Below are 22,713 nucleotides of genomic sequence, written 5' to 3'. Positions count from 1 at the left end.
GGCAGACTGCAGAGTCTCGCTGCCTCCACTACCTCTGCCTCATGGAAAACACTGAGGTCTAGATCACCTTTGGAGCAGGGAAGGTGAGAGACCATCCCAGGGGATCCACCTCAGTGAAGCAAATTCTCTGCTTCTCTGTAATGGGCTCATCATTTTCAGTAAGCAGCTTGAGATGTCTGAATGCATCTGAGCCTTGTGCCTTGCCTTTGATTCTGATTCAGAAGAAAGTTATGTTTGTTAACATAACATCTAGAAAAAAATACCTAGTGCAATCCTTAACAGCATAGAAATCTACCTAGCTTTTCCCTTTCAAATTATTTTTTGGAAATTCTTCAGTAGACTGTCACACACAGATGTACTGGTGACAGAAAATATGGACAGCATCACACCTTCCTCAGCACCAGTACTGTCAGAACCAGATACAAATCTCTCTCAAAGTCGACAGGCATCTTCCTCCCAACTATAAACATGCACTGCATCACCTTCTAAAGAGGCATTATTTAGTAAAAGAACCTCACAACTAAGCCTTCAGAAGAACATGGAACTCTGAAAATATTATATATAGGTTGCTCAAAAAAAAAATATTAATTTCAAAAGGTTCACTAAAAGTTGATACTGTGAACAAACATGTATTTACCCATACATTAACACAAATTGCTGTGTTAAATAGGGAAGGATCATCAAATCATCTCAATGCTTTTCAGCAGCTCATTAATGAACTCGGGTAACATCTGTTGCATGTGGGCCCTTCCCTTATCTATTCTTTAGGACACCATCTGAGTGCAGTATAGCACTTCATTTTGAAATACATTACATGCACTTTTTTTTTTTTTTAGAAAAATAAGATCGAAGCTGCTTCAGGTTTATGTTAAAGAAAGATGAAATAGCACACTTTCTGCTTAAGAGGAGTGTTATAGTCTGTCTCGGTTCTTAGCTCCTGTGGAAATTCAGTAGTTACAGAAAAAAGTTCCATCTTCTGCATAGACCAGCCTTACCTTACAGCAAAAGATACAATTTCACTTGGGGAGCAGAGTCAGCAGAACTCACGTGAAATACTTTAAAATACATCTTATTACTACTAGTGATTTCTTAACAAGCCGCAATGAAAAACACAAAGCTGGTACTTGCAGCCAGCGTTTTTTCAGGTCTCTGATGCTGTATAGATTTCAAATGCTGCAAAGAGAATCAACAGGAGGAGGGAATATTTGCTTTAATTTAATGCCTTTTAATGAAAGTAAGAATGAAACATTCCTACTGGCTTTCAGTTTTTATAAAAGCTTTCTTAACTGAAAGCAATCACAACTCATAAACTACAAATGGGAAGCCTAACCCATAATCCACGTAATAAAGGGCTTCTTTCTTTAAAAGCATATCATAATAACTTAAGTCACCACAAGTTTATACAGGATTAATACCTTTTTTTATATCTGATAGTTTTAAAACAGTCTAGATTTAAATGGCTTAGGCAGTGAGACTATGCTTAGAACTATTTCACTGCTGTATCAGCCTTCCCATGATTTCAGCTTGTAACACATTTAAAAATACTATAAAAATACAGTACATAAAATTGTAAGTGAACATTTCCATAGGAAAAAAAGAGATAATTTTATTTTACAAAGACCTGATTATGTCTGAAATCACAGAGAATTTTAGTAAAACATAGCCTAGCCTCTTTGTGCTACTGCAGCCTAATTCTATCCTGATCACTGAAAGTTTTGAAAAATACAGTAACTAGTACTACATACAAAATCAGTCAAGAGATTTCATATGTGCTATATAAGAAATGTGATCGAGCCTCACATGTACCATCAACGGCTTCTTTCTGCACCAGCTGAAACCTTCACACAGTCTTCAAGGGTAGCTCAAAGAAGAGTGCATTGCAGCAGTTGTAGTCTCAGAAGCGAGCGCAGCTGGGCAAGACTGGCAGTATATTTGAAAAATTTATTCAGTGAGCCAGTCATTGGTTAATTCATAAAACTATGCTTGCCAGTCATTTCAGGCCCACAGAATTGTACACACAAAAGCAGATTTTGGTTTAAGCAGCATTTATAACAATAAACAAGAGCAGACAAGAACAGACTGGTTTGCACTGATTTTTCTTGTTTTCAATACAGATTAGCATTCTCTCAGTTTGTTGTTTCATCTGTCTTAAAATGAATACAAGCACTTAGCAAATGAATGAAAAGCCTGTCTACATCTATAAATTCTGGTGAAAGATGGTTACATTTTCCTGCTTTGTAAAGGAAGAAAGAAACCTTGAAAAATTTTGTCTTCCCCCACTCAGGAAAAAAAACACAAAAAAACCCCCAAACCTAAACAACCCACAACAAACATGAGCTCCCCCTCTTTATTCAAACATACTGATGATTTAATAAGTAGTGGCTCCCTCAGTGCTGAATCGAGAGGTCCTGCATTTAGAAGGGCAGGCATAGTATGCAAAAACTCAAAAATGCATTATCACAGCTAAAATAATGTGCATATATTCAGTATATTTTCATGAAGTATGGACTTGATGCTCAAATGAGCAGTCTAAAATATAACAAGTAGATAACTTAATAACCATGACTACTCAATAATGACACAAAGGTGAGGAGTTACAAGAAGCACATAAATACCACCATTGATTGACAACGCATTTAGTAGTAGTGATGGTGTCACAATAACCTGGCATTTGGGTATTCTGTTAAGAACAGCGACCTTTCCACCATGAAGATCACTGTCAGGCTAGGCAAGGCAGAGGAAGCGATGTCTTAAAAGCAAACAAACAAAATTAAGAACCCCGAGTTGAAATTAATATGAGAGAAAACTTCTCACAAAAAAGTAGAGATTAATGTCTCATCCTTGCTTCACTGCTTCATTCACTTGATGATACAGTATTTTAAAAAAAATAAAATTGCACTGGTTAAACAAAAATATGCAATAAACTAATCAAAATTTTGTAAATAGCACCTATCGCGCAAGCTACACTATGACTACAACAGTCAATACTATATTTGATGTATATTATCCCTGCAGCTCCAATATTTTAGCATCTCAAAAATCAGAACAGCTTCCTATCAAGAGAGGATTCCTCCCATACACCTATCTGTAATTATCCCATAAAATGTATAGAAAAATAATTCTGTTTAAAAAGCTGAAGTTCTTAACTCCTAACAGATGTTGGCAAGCCCAATTCCACAATATACATAACAAAGCAAACGACAAAGCCTAGGGCCTTTTAACACCAGTACACAAAGAAACATTTTCTTGCATTATTGGGAGCATAATCAGTACCATGCTTTTTAAGCTTACGGAAAAAATGATCTATGACTCAAGATAAGGGGGGGGAATAAGTTAACTATGCAAATATGTCTAAAACGTATTGGAAAAATCTGCATCATTTTAATGTCAAAAGACAAAGTTTGATATTTTCTTTTTTTTCAGATAAACTTCATTTACAGCAGCTTTAATATAAACGTAAAAAGCAACAGCTTATTTTTATTCAACCAGGTCAAAATCTTCCTGTGGGTTGTTAAAAGCCAAGCATCACTGAGAGGGACATACGATTGTAAGGCAGGTGAATGAAATTTTATCTATAGAACCAGCTTAACATTTTTGATAGATGTTACACTGAACAGGGTCTCACAGAGCTGTGCGACACAAAGGATGTACTCACAGTATAGCAAATTGAAACAGAAAACACAGAAACTGATCATTCAGCCTAAACTGAGCTCACACTTGCACGTCAAGAAAGCATCCTGGGAGTAAAAATGCAGAGTCTAAGCACTAAGCTTAGCCCCACTGAGAAAGTCACGCCACCTAATCCCAGTAAGCAGTTTCTGCAGGTGGATCAGAGGAATACAAAGTCTAAGGCCAACAAATCCCTCTTCCTTCCATTCAGAAAATCCCTCTCCAAACTACTACCACTGACTTTTGTAAAGAGAAGTAAACGTCTACCACTATAACAACACTGGCTAAAAAACCCTCTTCATCCCATACAGCTGTGCTCCCAGCGATGCGGATGAAATTTCACGCTGACATCCACCGTTATGCTACGGGGAACAAGGTGGAACTGCCTGAGCAGTTTCACCTAGTCTTCCTCAGACTCATTCTTGAGGCTTTGCCTCTTTCCTGATGAACGAGAGCACGTTAAGCGAGGAAGCAAATTTCACAGGAATGTCTACGAAAAGCCAGCACACTTTTGGAAGAGGTGGGGGAGCAGAAGCGACGAGGAACCGGGCATCTCACACCCCCCCCGGGTTCCCTGTACCGAACCGACTGATACGCCTCCGCATCTCGACCAGACTGGCAGAGGGGAGGCCACTCCACCACCCAGACTGTGACCCCCCACACCTCCAGAAAGAGGTGGGAAGCATCAGGTCGGCTGGAAGGGATACCAGACCGGCAAGCAGCACCCGGCCCCACCCAGCCACCCTGCCCAGCACAATGGGCGCAGCGAGCCGCCGCACCCCCCCCCGCCGGGGCTGAGCGGGGACCCGCCGCCGAACCGGGCGCTGGTGTGGAGGTGTGTGTGTGGGGAGGGGGGAACGCAGGTCCCTCGGCCCCCCGGCACGGCCAGAAAGCCGGCGGCGGGGGGGGGGGGGGGAGAAGGCAGGAGGCAGCGCTCCCACCCGCCGCCGCCTCCGCCTCGGGGAGCGGGGCGGCCTCCCCCGCCGCTCGCCCCCTCCCCGCCCGCAGCGGCCCGCGCCTCCAGCCCCCGGCCCGCAGAGGCCCCTCACCCCCGGCAGCGGCCCGCCCCGGCCCTCCCTTCCCCGCACCGCCCCCGCCGGTCCCGGTCCCGGCAGCCGCGCCGCCGCCGCCGCCGCCCCTCCCCTTCGGCCGCCCCCGCTACCTGCTCGTCGAAGCGGTTCACCACGGCCTGCACCCACTCCACCGGCTTGTGGGCCGCCATGTCCCCCCCCCCGCCTGCCCGGCCAGGGAGGGGGGGCGGATCCCCGCAGGGAGGGCGGCAGGAGAGGCGCCGGGCGAGGGGACGGGAGGGTCTCCGTATCCCTGGCGCGCTCCGGGGCCCCTCAGCTCCCCGCAGCCATCAGCGCCCAGGGCCCGCCATGACACCACACCGGAAGCGGGAGCCCAGGCCGCCCCCGCCCGCCCGCCCGAGCAGCAGCAGCAGCAGCGCCGCGGCCGCCGCGCCAGGGGGAGCGCCGAGACACTGGTGGCGGCGGGCGGCGCCTGCGCGGCCGGCGGGGACGCGATGCGCCTGCGCGGCCCCGCGGGCGGGGAGGGGAGGGGAGAGGAGGGGAGGGGCCGGGCCGGGCCGGGCCGCGCTGCGCCTGCGCCTACCTTCCCCTCCGCCAGGCTTGCGCCTGCGCCGCAGAGGGGACGAGCAGGAGGCGGGGAGCGGCCGCAGCGCATGCGCCGGCCGCCGGGGGCGGGGCTCCGTGAGGGACGGGGCAGCGGCCGGCAGCCCGGTGCGGTCTGGGGCTGCCCCGTTCCGTCCCTTTCGTCCCCCGGTCTGGTGTGCTCTGCCCTGGGGGGGGGGACCCGACAGGTCTCGTCTTCGGTCCCCGAGTGTCCCGGCTGCTCCCGGCGAGGGGCGGCTGGGCCTAGGCTCCCGGTTGCCACCGAGCAGCTTCGCCGCCGGAGCGGCAGCCTCTCGCCGGTACCCCCGGCCCTGGTAGCGGCAGGGATGAGCGCTGCTCCTACGGCCGGTGACAGGAACGGGCTGGGGTGGTGGGGGGAAAGGCTCGGGGCCGCATCCTACGGCGGATCCTCCGGATTCCACAGTCGGGGGGTTGGCAGAAGGAGCTGCCTGACCCGGCGGCGCTCCCGCGGGTACAGCCAGAAGGGGCCTGACGAGGTGGTTCGTCTCCTCTCGCGAAGAGAATAAAGGCGTTTGGGCGTGAGGCTACACGCAGGAAAACTGGCGAGGGGCTGCTTCCTCCTGGCCCTACTGTGTGTGAATATTTACCGTCACCTACCCTGCAGAGCCAGGGAAAGAGGGAGAGGCAAAAAACTCCCAAGTTAAAAAGTACCGAAATCGTGGACACTACTCTGCAAAACGGAAGGTTGTTTTTAAAAGTTTCCCTTGAAATTATTTATTCAACACATCACTGTAAACCAGATTTCTATCCTTTGACCACAGATCATAAGGGAATGTTTTGCCTCTCCAAACTTGAGGCGTGCATTGGCCTAAGTTCAGAAGGATTTTACGTGATGATTTACGCCTTCTCTTGGCAGAAGGACAGGACAGTTGGCAGATGCCTGCTTTATTCAAATTGCAGTGGCTGTTTCAAAGCCACTGTGCTTGACAGAGATTATCTACAATTTTGATACCATACACAGACTGGAACTTATAGCAGTATTTTACCTTTTAAATTAAAAGAAAATGGTTATTCTTTCTACAGATTAGCTTATTTCAGTTTAAGGCTTCTGTTACATCTCCAGGCTTCACTTGCAGAACTCTAGCAGTTAACTAAGAATATGCAATGTAGCACACAAAAAGTCTTCCCCAGCCTAGTTACACAGTACCCAGCCAATTGTTTACTCTTCGTGACTCAGAAAAGTAGGATACACAGATAACAAGACAAACAAACATCCACTTCCAGTTTCCTTCTTGGGAATGTTAATTTGTTTTCCTTCTGGGTAGACAGAAGCACAAAATAATGTCCTTTCATGCTGGAGTTAAGTTAAAATTCTGACAATATAAATAAAGATGCAACTTGAGGTAAGACCTCTTGAACATAGGATTTAAAATTGTCAAATGCATAGTGAAGAACTGGAGAATAAAACGGACTTACTTTCTGTTACTCCACTCAGCAGAGGCCTTGTTTTGACTTGGAGACTCTTGCTATTATCATAGCACATATTAATTATTACCAGCAATAGGAATATGAAATACTTTCTGAGGTAACTTGCCCTGTAAATAACAAACAATAAAATTCCTGTAATTCAGATTTACAGTATGAACAACTCCATTGCATTCTAGCAACAAATTCAGGAACTTTGTTCATAGCAAATATTTGAAGAGGCAGGTGTTTTATAAAAAGATGAAAATCGATTGCAAATACTTTATTTAAGAAAAAAATTAATTGGTTGAAGAATAAATAGTAGGTTTCTGTCTGTACAACTTGTGGTACTATCTTTCAGGAAATGCAAAAAGCATTCTGATCTATACAAATTGTGAAGCCTAATATTGGGCTGTTAAGTGCACTGAATTTTGTATTATTCATTTGCTGGGTACAATAAACTAGCTGTGGTGTAAAGGCTATTGATTCCTTTGCATTAGAGTGCATTATAATGGTCAGCATTAATATGTTTGAAAAAGATCTTTAAAACTAAATGTTGTCTTATGTTCTAGAAAAGGCTTCTAATGTATTGGTTATATATACTCATATCCAAATCAAACCTACATGATACGTGTATATATTTGCTTAATTATCAAAATCTTAACTGAGTTGGATGGCAAATGAAGCTGGTCCCTGGAACCTTTTCTCATCGTATTTCTATGTCTCAGCGCAAAGAAATGCTCCGCCAATAACCACATCAGCAAAAGAGCAATTTGCATCACAGCACCATTTTATAAGCATTTGTTCTTCTCCCCAGTATTGCCCATGAATAGGTAAATGGTTACTTCAAACTCCGGAAAATAGGATGAGGCTAGGGGTCTGTCCTCCAAGACTTCCAGCTGCTGCGGGTTTTCTTCCCCATACAGGTGCACAGGGTATCTGGGAGATCACAGAGTCGCAGGTTCCCTGAGATCACAGAGTCTGGGTTCGCTCCACTACACACCCAGAAACTGTTTGGACCGACAGAAAAGGCTTTGTCACAAAGAGTATAAAAGTAGAAACGAACACAAAACACCCGATGGATTCAGTGGAGCAAAGATCTTACCTAGAACTGTTTATTAACTTATGATTAAAAAAACCCTGAGGGCTAGGTCTCATCCCTTCTCATATTCAGTAACTCCTCCAATGGTCCTTTGGGCTGGCAGAGAAGTAGGAAGAGTGGCATTTGGCATTGGGACAGTGACAATCAGCTGGGAATTACAGCACCTGCAGCCAGCTCAGCTCTGTCTGGAAGGGGTCTCCCTGTTTGAAACATCAGCCTTAAACCCAGTCTAAATCTGTAAGGAGGGAGGCCTTACTCAGGCCACAGACGTACGCTCTCTGCCAACGCTGTCGTGGCCGGAGATGGGATCGCTGCTTGTCCTTGACCAGCACCTGCCACTGGGAGGGTTAGCACGAACGCTCCCTCCTCCACACACCAGGCAAAGTCAGCCAGCTTTATCTCACCCTCACCTTCCTCACTGGCTTGAACTAAGTAGGCTCATTTTGCTGATGGTAGATAAGAGGGCATGCCTCAGAACAATTATCCATTTTTCCCGGCAAGTCTATTGCTGTGCTTACAGACAGTGCCAATACAGCACAGCAGCGCAAGCAGAGCTCTCCCTCCACTGACACACCTTTCACATTCCCAGCAGACAGCCGTTCTGGGATTGCTGGAGGCAGAACTGCTCCTGCTGGGCCCTTCCTCTACGAAGCTGTCAAATCTCCTTTTTCAACTGTTTATGTATTTGACCTCTAAGTATCCCATAGCAATCAGGCAGGAGTAATACCCACTTAAGGCAATACAACCACAATCTTCATAGGGATCTCTACGTTCTGCCAAAATCTAAACAATAATAATTCATGTAGGGGGCAGGAAAGGGCTTCAGCTTACTGATATGCTTATGAAAAACATGTCTCAAAAAGCCAGAAAGAAATCAGGGGTGATAAGATTAGCTAAGGGAGAAGCATCTTGGGAACACTTCACTTACTTAGGTAGAAAAAGACAGGCTATTTCTTCCCTTCAAAATTTACTAAACAAAACAAACAGTGCTTCTTCCTGTTTCTCCTAGTGTTTTTCCCAAAGCAAATCTGTTCCCTAAAAGCAAACATGACTTGCTGCAGTATTCCCAGATTTTAGATGGGGGGGAAACTTCAGAAGCTGAATGGCAATGTCGGAAATTCTCATAGTGTTTCCCCAAAACTCTTTGGAAAATTCCAGCCAGTATTTGGTCCAGATCATTCTTTACCAATGCTTTCTACTTTCTTTTAATTGCTCCTTCTTCTTCCGAGGTTCAAGTCAAAGTGCCCTGAGACCCACTACCCTGGAAGTGATCTGCTATCCTAGAAAAAAACACAGCGTTTCTACTATTAATTTTTGTGCTAGACCCTGTCTGTTGGATATATGAAAACCCACATGATTTTGTCCTCCAACAGGCAGACACATGACAGTTTATAACTGCTAGTTAGATGTTATTTGAACATAAATCATTCCAAGTTCTGTAGCTCCAGATAACTTCTGAGTTGTGGTACCATTTCTTTAGAAGCTCTTGACAATCTCATGCTTCGTGGTTATTTTGGTGGATTTCTCCTACGACATTTTAGCAAGAGCTTCCTAATGCAATTCCTTAAGCTTATATGTAAATTAAAATAAGAAACTACAGCCTAAGGCATCCACAAAGTCTTGTCAGGCTTTAGTGTGAATGCCAATGGTTTTTCCTCACTAAAAATTTCCCATTGTGGCTGTCAAAGTGGCACTAGCGGTAGGAGTCACATGTAAGAGGAAAGTCCCTGCTATGTCCTCTATTCCCTCTCAGCGTAGGTTTAGACCTACTAAAACCTGAAGAGCCAAGCCACTAGAAGTACGAGTTGGAAATTTATCTGTGTGGGAACAGTCGCCCTCATTAAATTTCCAGACACCAATGTTTCTAGTCAAGCCAAAAAATGCCACTTGAATCACTTCCTTGGAGGTATTCTGGCACTTCTGCTTTTTGCCTGAGTAAGAGGATGGGGAACCAGATGAGAAAGTCGAGGCACATAGAGAAAATGACCTGGCCAGATCTGTAGTAAGATCCACATTAATTCTCAACACACTCACTTTGTCCTTTGCTCCAGAGTAAAGGTGTTGATCCTATGTCGTTAGATAGCATCATTTAACACACAACTTCCAATAAAATTCCCTTTAAAGTTAGAAGACCTTAAGTATTTCCTTTCTTTCTGATGTGTTTTGCCCTTTAAGATTCAGTTAATTTCTAGAGATCACCCACAATTTATTCAGGAGATCTGGGCCTCTTTTTTATTATGCCTGAACTGGCTCTTGGAGGTGACACTTTTCTCTTGGCTTCTTGCCAGAGAATATGGATTTTCCCCTCCCACGTCTTTGCCTTTTGCTTTTCTCTACTTCGTATTTTCAGCTCAAATTATTTCTTTATTAATGTATCTTTTTTTTTCCTCCTACTCACTGAAGTCTCTGTTTCATACTTCAACTTCCTCCCTTTATTCCTCCCATCCCACTTTCTCATTTGCACCAGCATTTGTCAAACACCCCAGCAGTGGCTCAAATATGCTAAGTGATACTTTCTAATTTCTATTTATGAACTTTGGTCCAGAAACCTACCATCACTTACAGAGGCATTCCTCTGTAAGGCGCATGCTTGGTTTCAGTTCCTGATGGATAGGGTATCATTCTGGAGGAAATGTGCCAAATCTGGGATCAGCATCAAAAATATTTTCCTACTCTTCTTAAGTGAAGCTAAACAAACAAACTTAAGTAAATGAGGAAGGAAGGGAGGAAGGAAAGGATCTGCCAAGTTTTTGGTAAGAGATGACTTAATATTTCTAAGCTACAAACCCCTTAAACGTGGGTTTTAATCTAAGAGCTGGCAGGCTCCCAAGGAAAGCTGTGCAGCCTCACTCGCAGCGCTACAGCTCTTTCTCCTTTGAGATACTTGATTGTTTCACCCCCTTTTGCAGGGTCTCGGAGAGGATATTGCTCCAACAGATTTGTCCATTAGAGGGCATTAGAGGCCACTAAAATCCCTGGAGTTTCAAGTAACTAGAGGACAGGAAAATAGTCCGTATTTCTTTTTGTTTGATAAATGAGCGGTGGTTTTGTATTCTTTCCACGACATGTATCTTATGGACTTATCTGACATGTGCTGGATAGATTTCAAAATGTGAAGAAACTTTTTCTGAAAGATTTAGCCATGGATTTTCTTTTGTATTCTCTGCTTCCCAATTCCTCCCTAACTGCAACAGGATCTGTTAAATATGAGCAGAACAAGCAAATGATCTGACTAGATTAATAGTAATCACAGAATGATGGATTATACTTTAGAGAAATTAGAGATTCTATACAAAATGTTCCCACTGGAACTTTTAGCCCGGAAAGTCTAATCAGCAAAGAATAATTAAAATTGTAGCACATTGTTTCACACAATCAATTTCTGAATGCAAATTCTTCTGTTCCAGTAGAAATCTCATTTGGATGCAAGAAACCAGGAGTTTAATCCCTGATACTCGATCTGATACAAAGAAATAGTCAATTATCAAGATGTCATAAGAGCTAAGATAGTCTAAAGGAACTTAATGGAATGGAATATTTTCTAAAACTGAGGCTTATGCCATGCACTGGAAATGGATAAAGACATGTTAAGTTAGTGTCTGCTATTTTGCCTTAGAGGTATAAACAAGCTCTTTGACAAATCCTAGTTGAAGTTTGTTTGATCACAATCACTCCCAGTGTATGTGTTTATGTTCTAAAAACTTCAGAGGAATGAGATCATTTTGTGTACCTACTTTTTTCTTCCCCTAGCAAGCAATGCCTTTCCCAGATATTGCAGTCATTTGCAGAGGTTAAGTTACTTAAATATTATAAAGCAATATTTTAATTGTTCTGGATGACTAATCAGCTCAGCCTAGATTATCACATTGCCCCAAAGGATAATTCAAGGTTATATCACTTCCTCTCCCTGAAATTCTGTTTCCTTACTCATTTATCATACAACAGGGGTCAAAAAGAGGAGAGATTTCACAGGACAGGAGAGATTTCACAGGACAGGAAGACCAGGTAGACTGATATTTTCTGGCTTCTTTTCTGGGTGATCTCATAGGAAGGGCAGGAATTCTAGTCACAGAAAGCAAGCTGGAGGTCTGGAGTGATGCTGCAATGAGACCAGGAGAGACAAAAATGCAGTAAGAGCTGCAAGCCAGTCATGAACCTCCTGGGCTCTTTCACTGTAAGGTATTTTCATTAGATTCAGTCTTCCAGGTGAAGTGATTGTACTGTATTTCCTAATGGCACTGAAATACATCAGTATTGTTTTTCTCCTTCATAACAAATCAAGAATATTGCAGATATCACAGCTCTGTTACCAGGAAGGTGCAGATTAACTCCCCATCAACTCCCCTACAGTGGATGCTACTATAAATAACACAAACCTTCACCCCTTTTCTTGGTTGTGCTGTGATTAATTTTTTTTTATGTTTTTAATCTTTATCTGTACCTCATATTGCTGTGTGCTACTGCAATGTGGGACAGCTGCCTCTAGCCAAAGCTTTGGGTGGCTATAGAATATGGTCATCTGGGTGTAATGACCAACAATACTCGTTATCTTTGTTGTTACTGTGTCTGTGGCTTGGGACCTTTTAACTGCTTACACAAACTGCTCCTCAGGGAAAGCAGTCTTGGTTTTCCAGTCTGTGAATTTCTGTTTGGGGCCCTGACTCTGATTCATTAGGAAACACTAAATGGTACGTGTTCCTTCTTATCTGTTTGGTTTGTTGGTTTTTTTTCCAGCAGCCTTTTGCCTTTGCTGTTCACTGCTCTCCTGTTTTTTGTAAGTATCCCTAAGGACACCTTATGCTCCATTCCCATTTAGAGCCAAATTCTCTGAATTCTGCAGCAATGCACTAGGTCTTATTACCTGAATGCAGATTTTAAAATATGGTAGACCTCACATACAAAATTTTTCTGACCATTGCTCTTGCCAGAGCATCCAGCATCTTTCCAGCTCTTCCCAGAAACCAGATATTCCTACATGTTCAGTAAATTCACCCACTGACTCATGCAAGGCATGTTCCTATTCTCAAGCATTATGTGTGTATCCATCTAAGAACACCCCTCTTAAATCTGTCAGTGTTATTGTCTGATGCCTTTTAAACAAAATCTGCGCACCTCTCACTTGGTAGCAAAGCCAGCTAACCTGCTAAGGGTACATCCTCCTGCAGCATGGCCCACCTGGGAACATGTAAACTCTTCATGTCTGTTTTTTGCTGGATGATATACATTCACTCTCCTTTCAGCTTGCTTACTGTCTCCATCTACTCTGCATTCTGTAGGGTGTAACCTGCACAGTGTTTCCACTGTAAGCAATGCTCCTTCTGGGTTATGCCTTATCCTTACTTCACCAGGCAGGATTCTTCATAAAATCACATTACATTTGCCTGAGTGCTTGTCTTCATAAAGCTTTCTGGTGCCTCGTGATCAGCTGTGTCAAAGGCTACTCACACCCAAACCAACCTACCCAACAAGTCACAGATGAATGCCCATCACTCAGATGAACTGTGAAATTAAAACCGGTCTCAACTTGCACAATAAAAGACTGGGCCTGATGCTTTTTTTCCCCCTGACACTATATAAAACCCCATGTAATTTCCATTAAGTTCAGCGGAATTATTTCTCCATTAGATCAGCTGATTTTAGATTATAATCACATAGTGTCAGAGCCAGGATTTGGATTCAGTAACATCAGCACATCAATAAAGTATGTCTTTTGTTGCGGCATCCAAAGTCTAAGCTCTGCTGACACAACAGCATTTGTACCACACTGCTGCTCAATCCCGTAATGACAAAATGGCTGGTATCAGAAACATATGATTTACTTCTACAGGTATGAGTCAACGGTTTAGCAAAGATCTGCATAAATTCACAGTTGGTTTATCCATACTGTTATTTTAACTTAGTTTACACACAGATACTTGTGCAACATGCAGAAACGCCACTGAACCGGTCCGTTCACCAAAGATTGCCTTTTTTTTCCTCCTCTCTCTTCTTAAGTAACCAGGTGTACAAGAGGGACTGAAGAGGGAAGGAAAAGTGTCTGATGGAAGGATAAGTCTTTAAGAACTGGGAGAATCTCAAGACCGGAATTTAGTTTTGTGCTTCTTAAACAACCATTTTGTAAGCCTCATGTTAGCCTGTATGAATTTATGAATATAAAGACTCTTTGTTACTGAACAGCTTTTACCAACTGCTGCTCTATTTCCTTCCCATGAGTCACACTATTAGCTTATGCTGCCCTATTTAATTTCAACTGCTGCTTAAGCCCACTCAAGCTTTTCTAAAATCAAATTTTAAAAAAGCTTATTTGAAATAGACATCAAATGGTTTGAATGGATGGTACACGGCACTGCCCTGTGGATACAATACATGCTGGTTTGTTGGGCTTCCAAAGAAGGCTGAACAGCATGGAGTCCTCAGTTGCAGTGTCTTAGAGCTGCTGTTAAATGAAGCTGAAAATTGAGAATGAAGCTTACCTAGGACAGAAAAGTAACAGTACTACTATTTGAAAATCCATAAGGAGAAACATGGGAAGGTAAATTTTAACCCCATTGAAATTAATTAGACTTGAGGGTTATCTGTTACCTGGGTTATAGATAGATAGATAGATAAATGGGTATTTGCTAAATGTACAAATACTTGCTAAGCAACCAGGGGTTCTATTTTTGTGACTGTCTTTGAAGCACTGCTATACTTGGCACTGCACAATGCTTTTATCAATGGCAAATCATGACCTGACTGGCACTAATGTCAAGAGCTCAGTCTAAAGTAATAATTAACTGCCGGCCTGCTACCTCATAGTAAAGTTTTACATGAACTCTAGGAAGCAATGCAGAGGCCTATGGTATCACCTTCTACCATCTTTTCTTTTGTATAGATAAAGCCACAAAGAAAAAGGATAGGAGGAAGGATCTGTTGGACATGTTCAGGGGTGTTTCTTGTTTCTGCGAACAGTGGGCATCTAATTATTTTTAATCCTTAAAGCAACAGCATACCTGCCACTGTGAAGGACCCCAGAGCCATGTCCCTCTTGTGAACACCATGTTTACATTTGCTCTTCCCTCATGAACTCTCAGCTGGTATCCAAACATAGGTCCAGTCTTGCTTTTTTTATTATCTTTTTTAATTATCTGGCCACAAGGGCAATGAAAATGTTGGTGAATCAGACTGCTGGCCACTAGTAGCTATTGTTGCCCTAAACTTGAACCTGACCCTTTAAGGATCTGGGCACTCATTAACCCATTTTGCAGGGCACTTATTAACCCACTTTGCACTTTTGTAACCTTTTTTTCATTATGGGTGTGATCCTGCAGTACTGCAGGTCCACAGATTTCCTAAATATCATCATGTGACTTAAAAGCAGCAGTAAAACGAAGACACCACCTCTGCCTTACTTGCAGTTGTAACAGGGATTGAGAAACAGGACAAAAGCATTCCAAAACTGCAAAGGGCAGGGAAAAATGCCAAGCTCTTTTGAGAGTATGTAGTATGACAGGAAAAGCCAGCTCCAAAAGAAAGGAGAGAGAAGGCACGAGAGAAAAATACTTCCTAGCTCAGTAACAAAGGAAAGGAAAAGACAAGGTTACACCTGTGAAGCACACGAACTTGCCCCAGCTTAATCCTGTAATGGAATTGCACTTAAAATATTTTGCTGTGTTAGACTGGCAGAATTGAAGTGGTCAGTTCATCTTTTCTTTCTGTATACAGAAATAGTTACACTGCTCTAAAGTCTATTTCTATTCTGAAAAGCAAAAATATTATGCAGTCCTGTGCACTTTCACAGCTGTGTAGCTATATCTTCATCAGAACTTTCACTGGCATGTTGATCTAAGTTTAAAAAAAAAAAATTACATCCTTTCTTGACACAGTCATGGTAGTACAACCTTCAGATATAGACCAAAAGGGCATTGATTGAGCTGTCTTGTGAGATAGAAGGCTTTATCACACTAGGATGGAGAAGATTCTAATTGCAGTTTAAAGATTAGAAGCTGCACAGACATAAATTGAGCATGAGTAAGTCTCCCCAGCCTCCACGTGGCGGCTTCATCACCCTTACACCGAAGTTGTGTAACACAACTCTTTACTATACAATGTGCTGTTTGCATTGCAGTAGCTTGTAAGGACTCCCACTGAAACCTAGATCCCTTTATATTAGGTGCTGTACAAATACAGATTAAAAAGAAACCCCTTCCTTGCAACCTCAAAAGATGAAACAGGCAAAAGTCAAGAGAGCAAACAAGCACAGAAAGCTGGTATGACTGACTCGGTGGTCACAAAGCAAGTCAGTAACACAGCCATGAGTAGTACATCAGTCTCCTGGCTCCCAGATCAGTGCCTTCCTTTCCTGCTGGAAAACTGTCTCTTCACCAGACCCTCAGAGGGCAGCTGAATTGTCTCTAGAATGTAGGCTTGGAGCTTAGCAGCATAAGTGAGGATAAACACTAAGTAGTAGCTTATAATTTGGACATTACAGCAACAAAAAGTGAGATTAGCCATTTTTTATTTACTACTATAGCAACGGAAGATACTATATCATTAAGATCTACCCTCATAGAGCCATATGACTTGACAACACTGCCTCGTGTATTCCTATGAACACTGCTATCAGCCTTCTAATTGCACTGTAAACCGTGTTTGGTGGCACAGGATGTTTACACCGCATGATGTTGCATCGGTGCCTGACAAGGCACTATGACATGATGCCATGGCATTACATCCTGCATCGATTCTACCACACCTGCTGTGGGACAAACTGCTCATCCGAAGCCCTGGTTTCTGTTTCCAGCGAAGCAGCAGCATATGGCGGAATCCTCTCCTCTTGCAGCGGCTGATCTTCTGCACATCTGCAAGGGTGGTGAACAGGTTGGTTTTCTTTAAAATCCCCACATGGTATTTACATTAGGGGAGAGGCAGGACAGCCTCGTGACCAAAACACTAGTTCTTAGCAGGATTGAGCTGATGCTTTGCCACTTCTGGAGTGACACTGGGCGTGTCACATAGCACAGGTTTTGCCTGACTCATCAGGTGCCCATGCAGTACACAGAAAGGTCTCACCTGAGAAGGGAAGACCTGGGGAGATGACAGTGGCTGCCCAGACAGGCCACCTCCCAGAACAGCTGCTGCCACATCCCGTCCCCCCGTCCCCGTCCCCACTCAGCAGGAGGGCCAGGAGACAACCTGGCTTTCAGAAATTTGGGCATTAGCAAAGACAACGGAGGAAACACAGTCCTTTTCCACCTGCATTAGCCTGGTCAACAATATGCAGCACTGATGCTTACAGCTGCTGCCATGCGGGGCTGCTTTGCAGGAACCTTACTGGTGTTTGCTGCCTTCATGGGAGAGTTACTGTTTGACAAGTGCTTTCTGCTGCAGCAGCATGCCCTACACACAGGTTCCGGCCTGAAGTGAAGCACCAGCTAAAGAGATCTACTGAGAGTATCCAGAAAGCACATAATTCAGCACCCTGTGTGTAAAGCTTCTGCTGTCAGCCTCAGTAGGGATAAAAGGACAGTCTCTAGGTTGAAATACTGGACTCTGGCTCTGGTGGAGTTTTAGTTCTTCTACAGACTATTCTATACAAACTTCAGTAAATCCTTGATCTTCAGTCTGAATTTGTGTATTCATCTATAAAACAATGCTAATAACAACCAGTAGTCAAAGCCACTGTGAGCCTTAAATCTTTAATGTAATAATTTTCTGTCTGCAGGAGTACCAAGCGTAATCACCGTCACAGCACGGGATGTCTGACTGAAAAGCAGAATTTATAGCCCAAATTCCACAATGTATCTTTTTAATGTACAGTGTGTTACTGAATTTGGATATGTACTTCCTGTGCATGGCTGAATATAGACTTAAATTTCAGGTCTTACAAGAATACTCTCTCTTTCCTGTGTCTTTATTTAACAGCAGCTTTTTCCTGTTCAAAACTCCAGTGAGCAGACCATTCACAGAGCCGAAGAGACAGCATGCAGCTGCTGCGAGACAAAATGTTCAGCCGCAATTACATTTGTTCTGCAGCTGATCAATCCATCTGTAGGTCTGAGCACGTACATGTCATTCCCCCTGTTTATGGTCATCAAAATGACATCTGGCAAAAAGGTAAACTATGCTTCCCCCAAATCCTGCTTTACTTTGGTGGGAAACCTATTGCTATTATCAAGGCTTATTTATTACACCTTTTCTGTGTAATCTGTGACTTCAAGAGAGATATAATGAGTGTATAAGTAGAAATCTCGTCAGTGTCTTTTGGGAAACATTTATAAACAGTACAAAATAGACCCTAGTTAAACTTGAAGTCATATCTGTGTACACACTGCCCACTACACTGCTTGCACAAGATAGTTATAATGTACCAACTTGTGTATTTTCAGTACTAATGGCAACACTGAGCTTTTACTTTTAGTGCTACAGAGGCTGCTGGAATAACGGAGCACATAATTACATCCAGCAACTCTTCAGTACTCAAATTACAAAACCAGATTTCTGTGCCAGGCCTTCAGGAAGTAAGACATGGAAGGAATCTCACAAATAACCTGCAATTACATTAATGCAGAGGGCAGGTCCTTCCCTTAAAAGGTATCAGATTCACTGGAGTGACCCCATCTGGCTGATCACAGAGCCAGATGTGACACTTCAGTGGAGAAAAAAGTAATGCAGGAGGTAAATTACAACAGTCACAGTTCTGGTGCCTCTGTATCCAGGTCTATTTAGAAATAATGAAACAAAGCCTGCAGTGTGGAGGCAGTTAAACAGGATAGTTTTGTCTGTATTGTTATAGCTTATTCCTTTAATTTACAGGAATGGGCTGTGCTCACATAAGGTACTTTTTACGTGATTACAGCTCTGCTTGCAGTATGAATCTGCAGTGTTTTAACTATGTCTACTGCCCAGATTGTTTTAGTTACAGTCATAGAAAGCTGTCTGCAGACTAGCACTTAGATTTGCATAGATCTAGCTAAGCTGTCAAATGACACTGCTCAACTGCCACATTACAGAAATTTGGATAAAGTGAACAGAGATGTGGTGGGGAAGCCAGAACTGAAGATACCATTACTGAAAGGCACAACATGGCTAGCTTTTCTTAAGACTACATTACTATGTGTCTGTAGAAGTGGTATTACCACATACTGACTTTTTCTAGGCCAGGAGCTCTTTAGGTAGTCTGCAGAATGCAATGTTTGCAAGAAAGGATAAAATGTACAGTGTGAAGGAAGCTGTGTTAACCCATTCCTATGAAAGGAACTAGATAAACCTTTTCTAAACACTTTCTAAACACTGTTTCTACCTCTGGTTATTAATGGACCTTTACTCATTTGCTTGAAATCTTTGCTGCTTATATGTCCTTCCTTCCTTTTTCTTCAGCTTTTAAATGTTACCCCAGTTCTTCCTTTCCTTATGGATTTCTCTTCTGACTGCAAAGACCCTGAGAGATTGCACTGCTGGACTGTGCTGTTCCTGCTACTGTGAAAAAGAGTAACAATCTCTTGCAAAAAAGTTACAATAAAATACCAGGGTCATGTTTGGTAATAAACTCTCCCAAATTATTGACAGATTTTATACAAAATCTCATTTTCATAATTTTACCCAATTTCTGTTCCGCTAACCTGTTTTTCCTTCTTCTCCTGCCATGCTTTGATTTGAGATTATAAATGTCTATCAGAAATGTGAGTTCTGAGTCAGTGATATAACTGAGAATACTCTCATTTACTCAAATGTCACTAGTTACCTTTACTAACTCCACCTGTATTGTATTCTGAATATGCCTGCCTGGATAAATTCTACCCTCTGAGCTTCAGATGTGTTTGTGGGAATTTTCCTAAAAGCAATGAGAGGTATACATGTTTCCTAATAAAGAAATTTGGTCTTAGGGCATTACTTTTGTTTGCCTTAATATCTGTCTTTACACTACTACTTATTCAAGTTCATATTCTAATATTTACTTTAAGACTCCTTTACACCAGTCTTACTCCATATAGAGTGGGCAAACACAGGCACACATTCTCAGTGTAACGTAAAAGGCTGCATTGCAAATAAGCGAGTTCCCATTTATCTCCCCTCCCTCTTACACCTATTTCCAACATTTTTACAACCCATCAAAAATGGGGGCTGGAAGAGATCTTAAGAAATTATATTGTCCAACCTCCAGCTTCAAGGAACCTCCATTTCTCTCAAATTCTTCATCTTTTCTGTAGCTCTGCATATGGTCCCTGTAGCAACAGGCCTGGATACAAGCCACCCAAATATTTTCAAGCTCAGTTCCACATCAGCTCAGGCCCATCTCTGATCTGTAAGCAAACACGCTTTATCTATAAGCAGCCTACTCTTTCCCAACTCAGCTGCAGCAGGAATGCAGCCTCATCTGTTTCCAGGGAGAAGCTGTCAGACACAATCCTGTAATTCCCCAACATGCTGACTTTTTCTGTTCTTATTATTTTATTGATCTGCTTCACAGAATGTAGGTAGTCTATCCCTTTCATTTTTCCTATTAAACTCAACTTGCTTTTCTATAAATTGACTTTATAGACAATTTATTGGAAATTTACGACACCCTTCATGCAATTGATTTTCCTTCTCTTTTCATAATCCTGCTAGTCCAATGCCAAAACACGGATTTCATAAAAAGCAAAAAATATTCTTCCAGTTGTAAACACGTTCAGCAGTTTATTACTGACTACATCCTAGGTTAGCATAAATCACTGGACGTTTCTGCCTTGGGTCAGATATTTAAAAAAAAAAAAAAAAGAAGGCTATTTCATATTTACACAAAAGTGTATGGGTCTGGAACGATTCAGAATATTCTCTGCTATCTTGTTATCTGTTACACTCAGAGCCTGCCAGGACATAGCCCTTATTCTGACTCGTTATGTGACTGTTTTGACATTCCTCTGGTCTCACATCAGCTTCCCAATCCCAGCCCTTTTCAGCTAATGCGTGATTGCACCAGGCAGAAGAGAGTACACATCCCCTTAGCACTTGTGGAAGCAGCACTTTTGTTTTGAAAGGTGCAGCTTGTTACCCACTGGGACATTCAGTTCTTCTAGCATGTATGTACCAAATGCTCCTGGGCGCTTCCCCTTCAGGACAGTGCATGCTGCTGAGGAGCCAGGACGAGAACTGTCTCTGCCTCAGAGTCGACCCCAAGCACAAGCAAGCGCTGAAGCGAGGGCTGCAGAGACACGCTCTGCTGCCTCATCTCCTTGCCTTGCCTGCCCACCCAGGGCCTCTGCCCCAGCTGCTTCTCTCCAGCAGTCTCTGGCTGGAATATTTAACTGTGCTGTACTTACCAGGAGCAGGGAACAAAAAGCAGGACGGAACAATAAGCAGTCCAAGAAAGGTTATTTTAAATCTGGCAGACAAGGCTTGTTGCAGACCAGAACATCAGGTGGATAGATCCTCCTCCTCCATATCAAAGTGAAATGAATGTTCTCACAAGGTGGGTCTGTCTCATCTGACAGCAATGCTGTGCTGAGAGCTTTTTGATCAGCCCTGCCAGCCAGACCTTGGTGCCCTGAAGATGAAAGTCAAATTAGGAGTCTGACATCTTGGGGAAGGAAGGGGAGCAAGTTTGCAAAACAAACAAGAAACAGAGGGGACTGAAGTATAGCTCTCAACAGCCAAACTATGGTTAAGCCACGTCTGCCTGGAGTCTGCAGCTGTGCTGGCAAAGGCAAGGGGGCCAAGAGGCATCATCTCTTAAACAGCTTCTGGGCTGCCTGCCTATGCTGCTTTGTGGTGGGAGGAGATGGCAGGAGAGAAGAGGCCTGTGCTGAAGCTTTGCATTTCTTTTACGTGCTTTCAACAGGAAGCAGGCCAGGACTGGACCTTTGCTCAAACCCTACCAAGCATTGGCAGGAATTTGTGTCAAGGAGCGTCTCTGCATTCAGTCAAATGGCACATAGTGATTGCTGAGGGACACTGTCCCTGTCCTCACCCTGCATGAATACCAGTATGTCACCAGGCCTGATTTTCTATTGTTTAACACCTTTGCCTTAATTTATATTATTCCCTCATGGTACATTTTGCTTGGATGTAGGAGCCTTCTAAATCTACAGGGTAGAAAAGAAACTGATCCACAAATTAATTCCATATTCAATTGTAATATTTTGCAGCTCTCGTAAGACTTAGCATCTCTGTCTCAAAGCACTATGTTACCATTCCTGTACTGAGTTAGTTGTATTTAAGTTTGGTTTAAGTCTGGGCTTAATGACTTATCCAAATTCATCTAGGAAGCAGGTAGCAAAGTTAGGAAGAGCAGCTAGTGCTTCTAACTCTACATGTCGTGCTTTGGCCACAGGCCTTGTATCCTCTCTGATTTTAATGAACCAATTAGAACATTTTTAACCCTGGTTATAATGAGAGATTTGGTGGTTTGCAGCATTGTAAATAATCAGATATAATTACAGAGCAGAGTGAGAGAATTGAAGCCAAAGGAATACAAAACAGCTCACTAACATTTTTCACTGCACAGTGGAAAAGAACGTCCTTTCAAATCACACGGAAACACTGCAGACTGAGTGCCTGTGCCTGTCAGGCATCATGCACCTCCTGCAAGGAGCCTGAACGCCTTCAAACAAATTGAAGTTATTGGCAGCTGCGTTCAGAGAAAACACAGGCTGAAGAGGAATACCTAAAACTAGTATGTTTTAGAAAGGATTTTTTAAAGAAGAAGTGAAATAGCTGTGTGGTAGAGGTCAGTGACATTTGAGATTATACTGACATATATTAGGGTGTGGATACAGTGAACTCAAGTGAGGCTGACTTGCTTTCTCTGTAATACAGGGACCATTTTCTACTATCCTTGTTTAGGACAGTTCAAGTTCAAAACTCTCAGCATGACCTTCAGCCACCCAAGATAACAGCTCTTGTAACTTCAGTGGGTAAATTTAG

The 22,713-nt window shown here is 43.0% G+C and overlaps 1 protein-coding gene across 5 annotated transcripts in view; it reads right to left on the bottom strand.

Moving 5' to 3' along the window:
* NF1 (neurofibromin 1) overlaps positions 1-5,130 on the bottom strand; it is a 104,798-nt gene extending 99,668 nt beyond the window's left edge. For all 5 annotated transcript variants that reach the window (XR_011326020.1, XM_069790868.1, XM_069790871.1 and 2 more), the window contains exon 1: positions 4,832-5,130. Coding sequence is in view for 4 of the 5 variants with exons in the window: in XM_069790868.1 (XP_069646969.1) it covers positions 4,832-4,891 (60 nt within the window). In the remaining variant the exon portion in view is untranslated. The remainder of the gene's footprint in view (positions 1-4,831) is intronic.
* Between the last annotated feature and the right edge of the window lie 17,583 nt (positions 5,131-22,713).

This window comes from Haliaeetus albicilla, chromosome 9, assembly GCF_947461875.1.
Source record: "Haliaeetus albicilla chromosome 9, bHalAlb1.1, whole genome shotgun sequence".
Classification (NCBI taxonomy): Eukaryota; Metazoa; Chordata; class Aves; order Accipitriformes; family Accipitridae; genus Haliaeetus; species Haliaeetus albicilla.
Note: the sequence above shows the minus strand (reverse complement) of the source record. Positions and strands in the feature narration are given on the sequence as shown.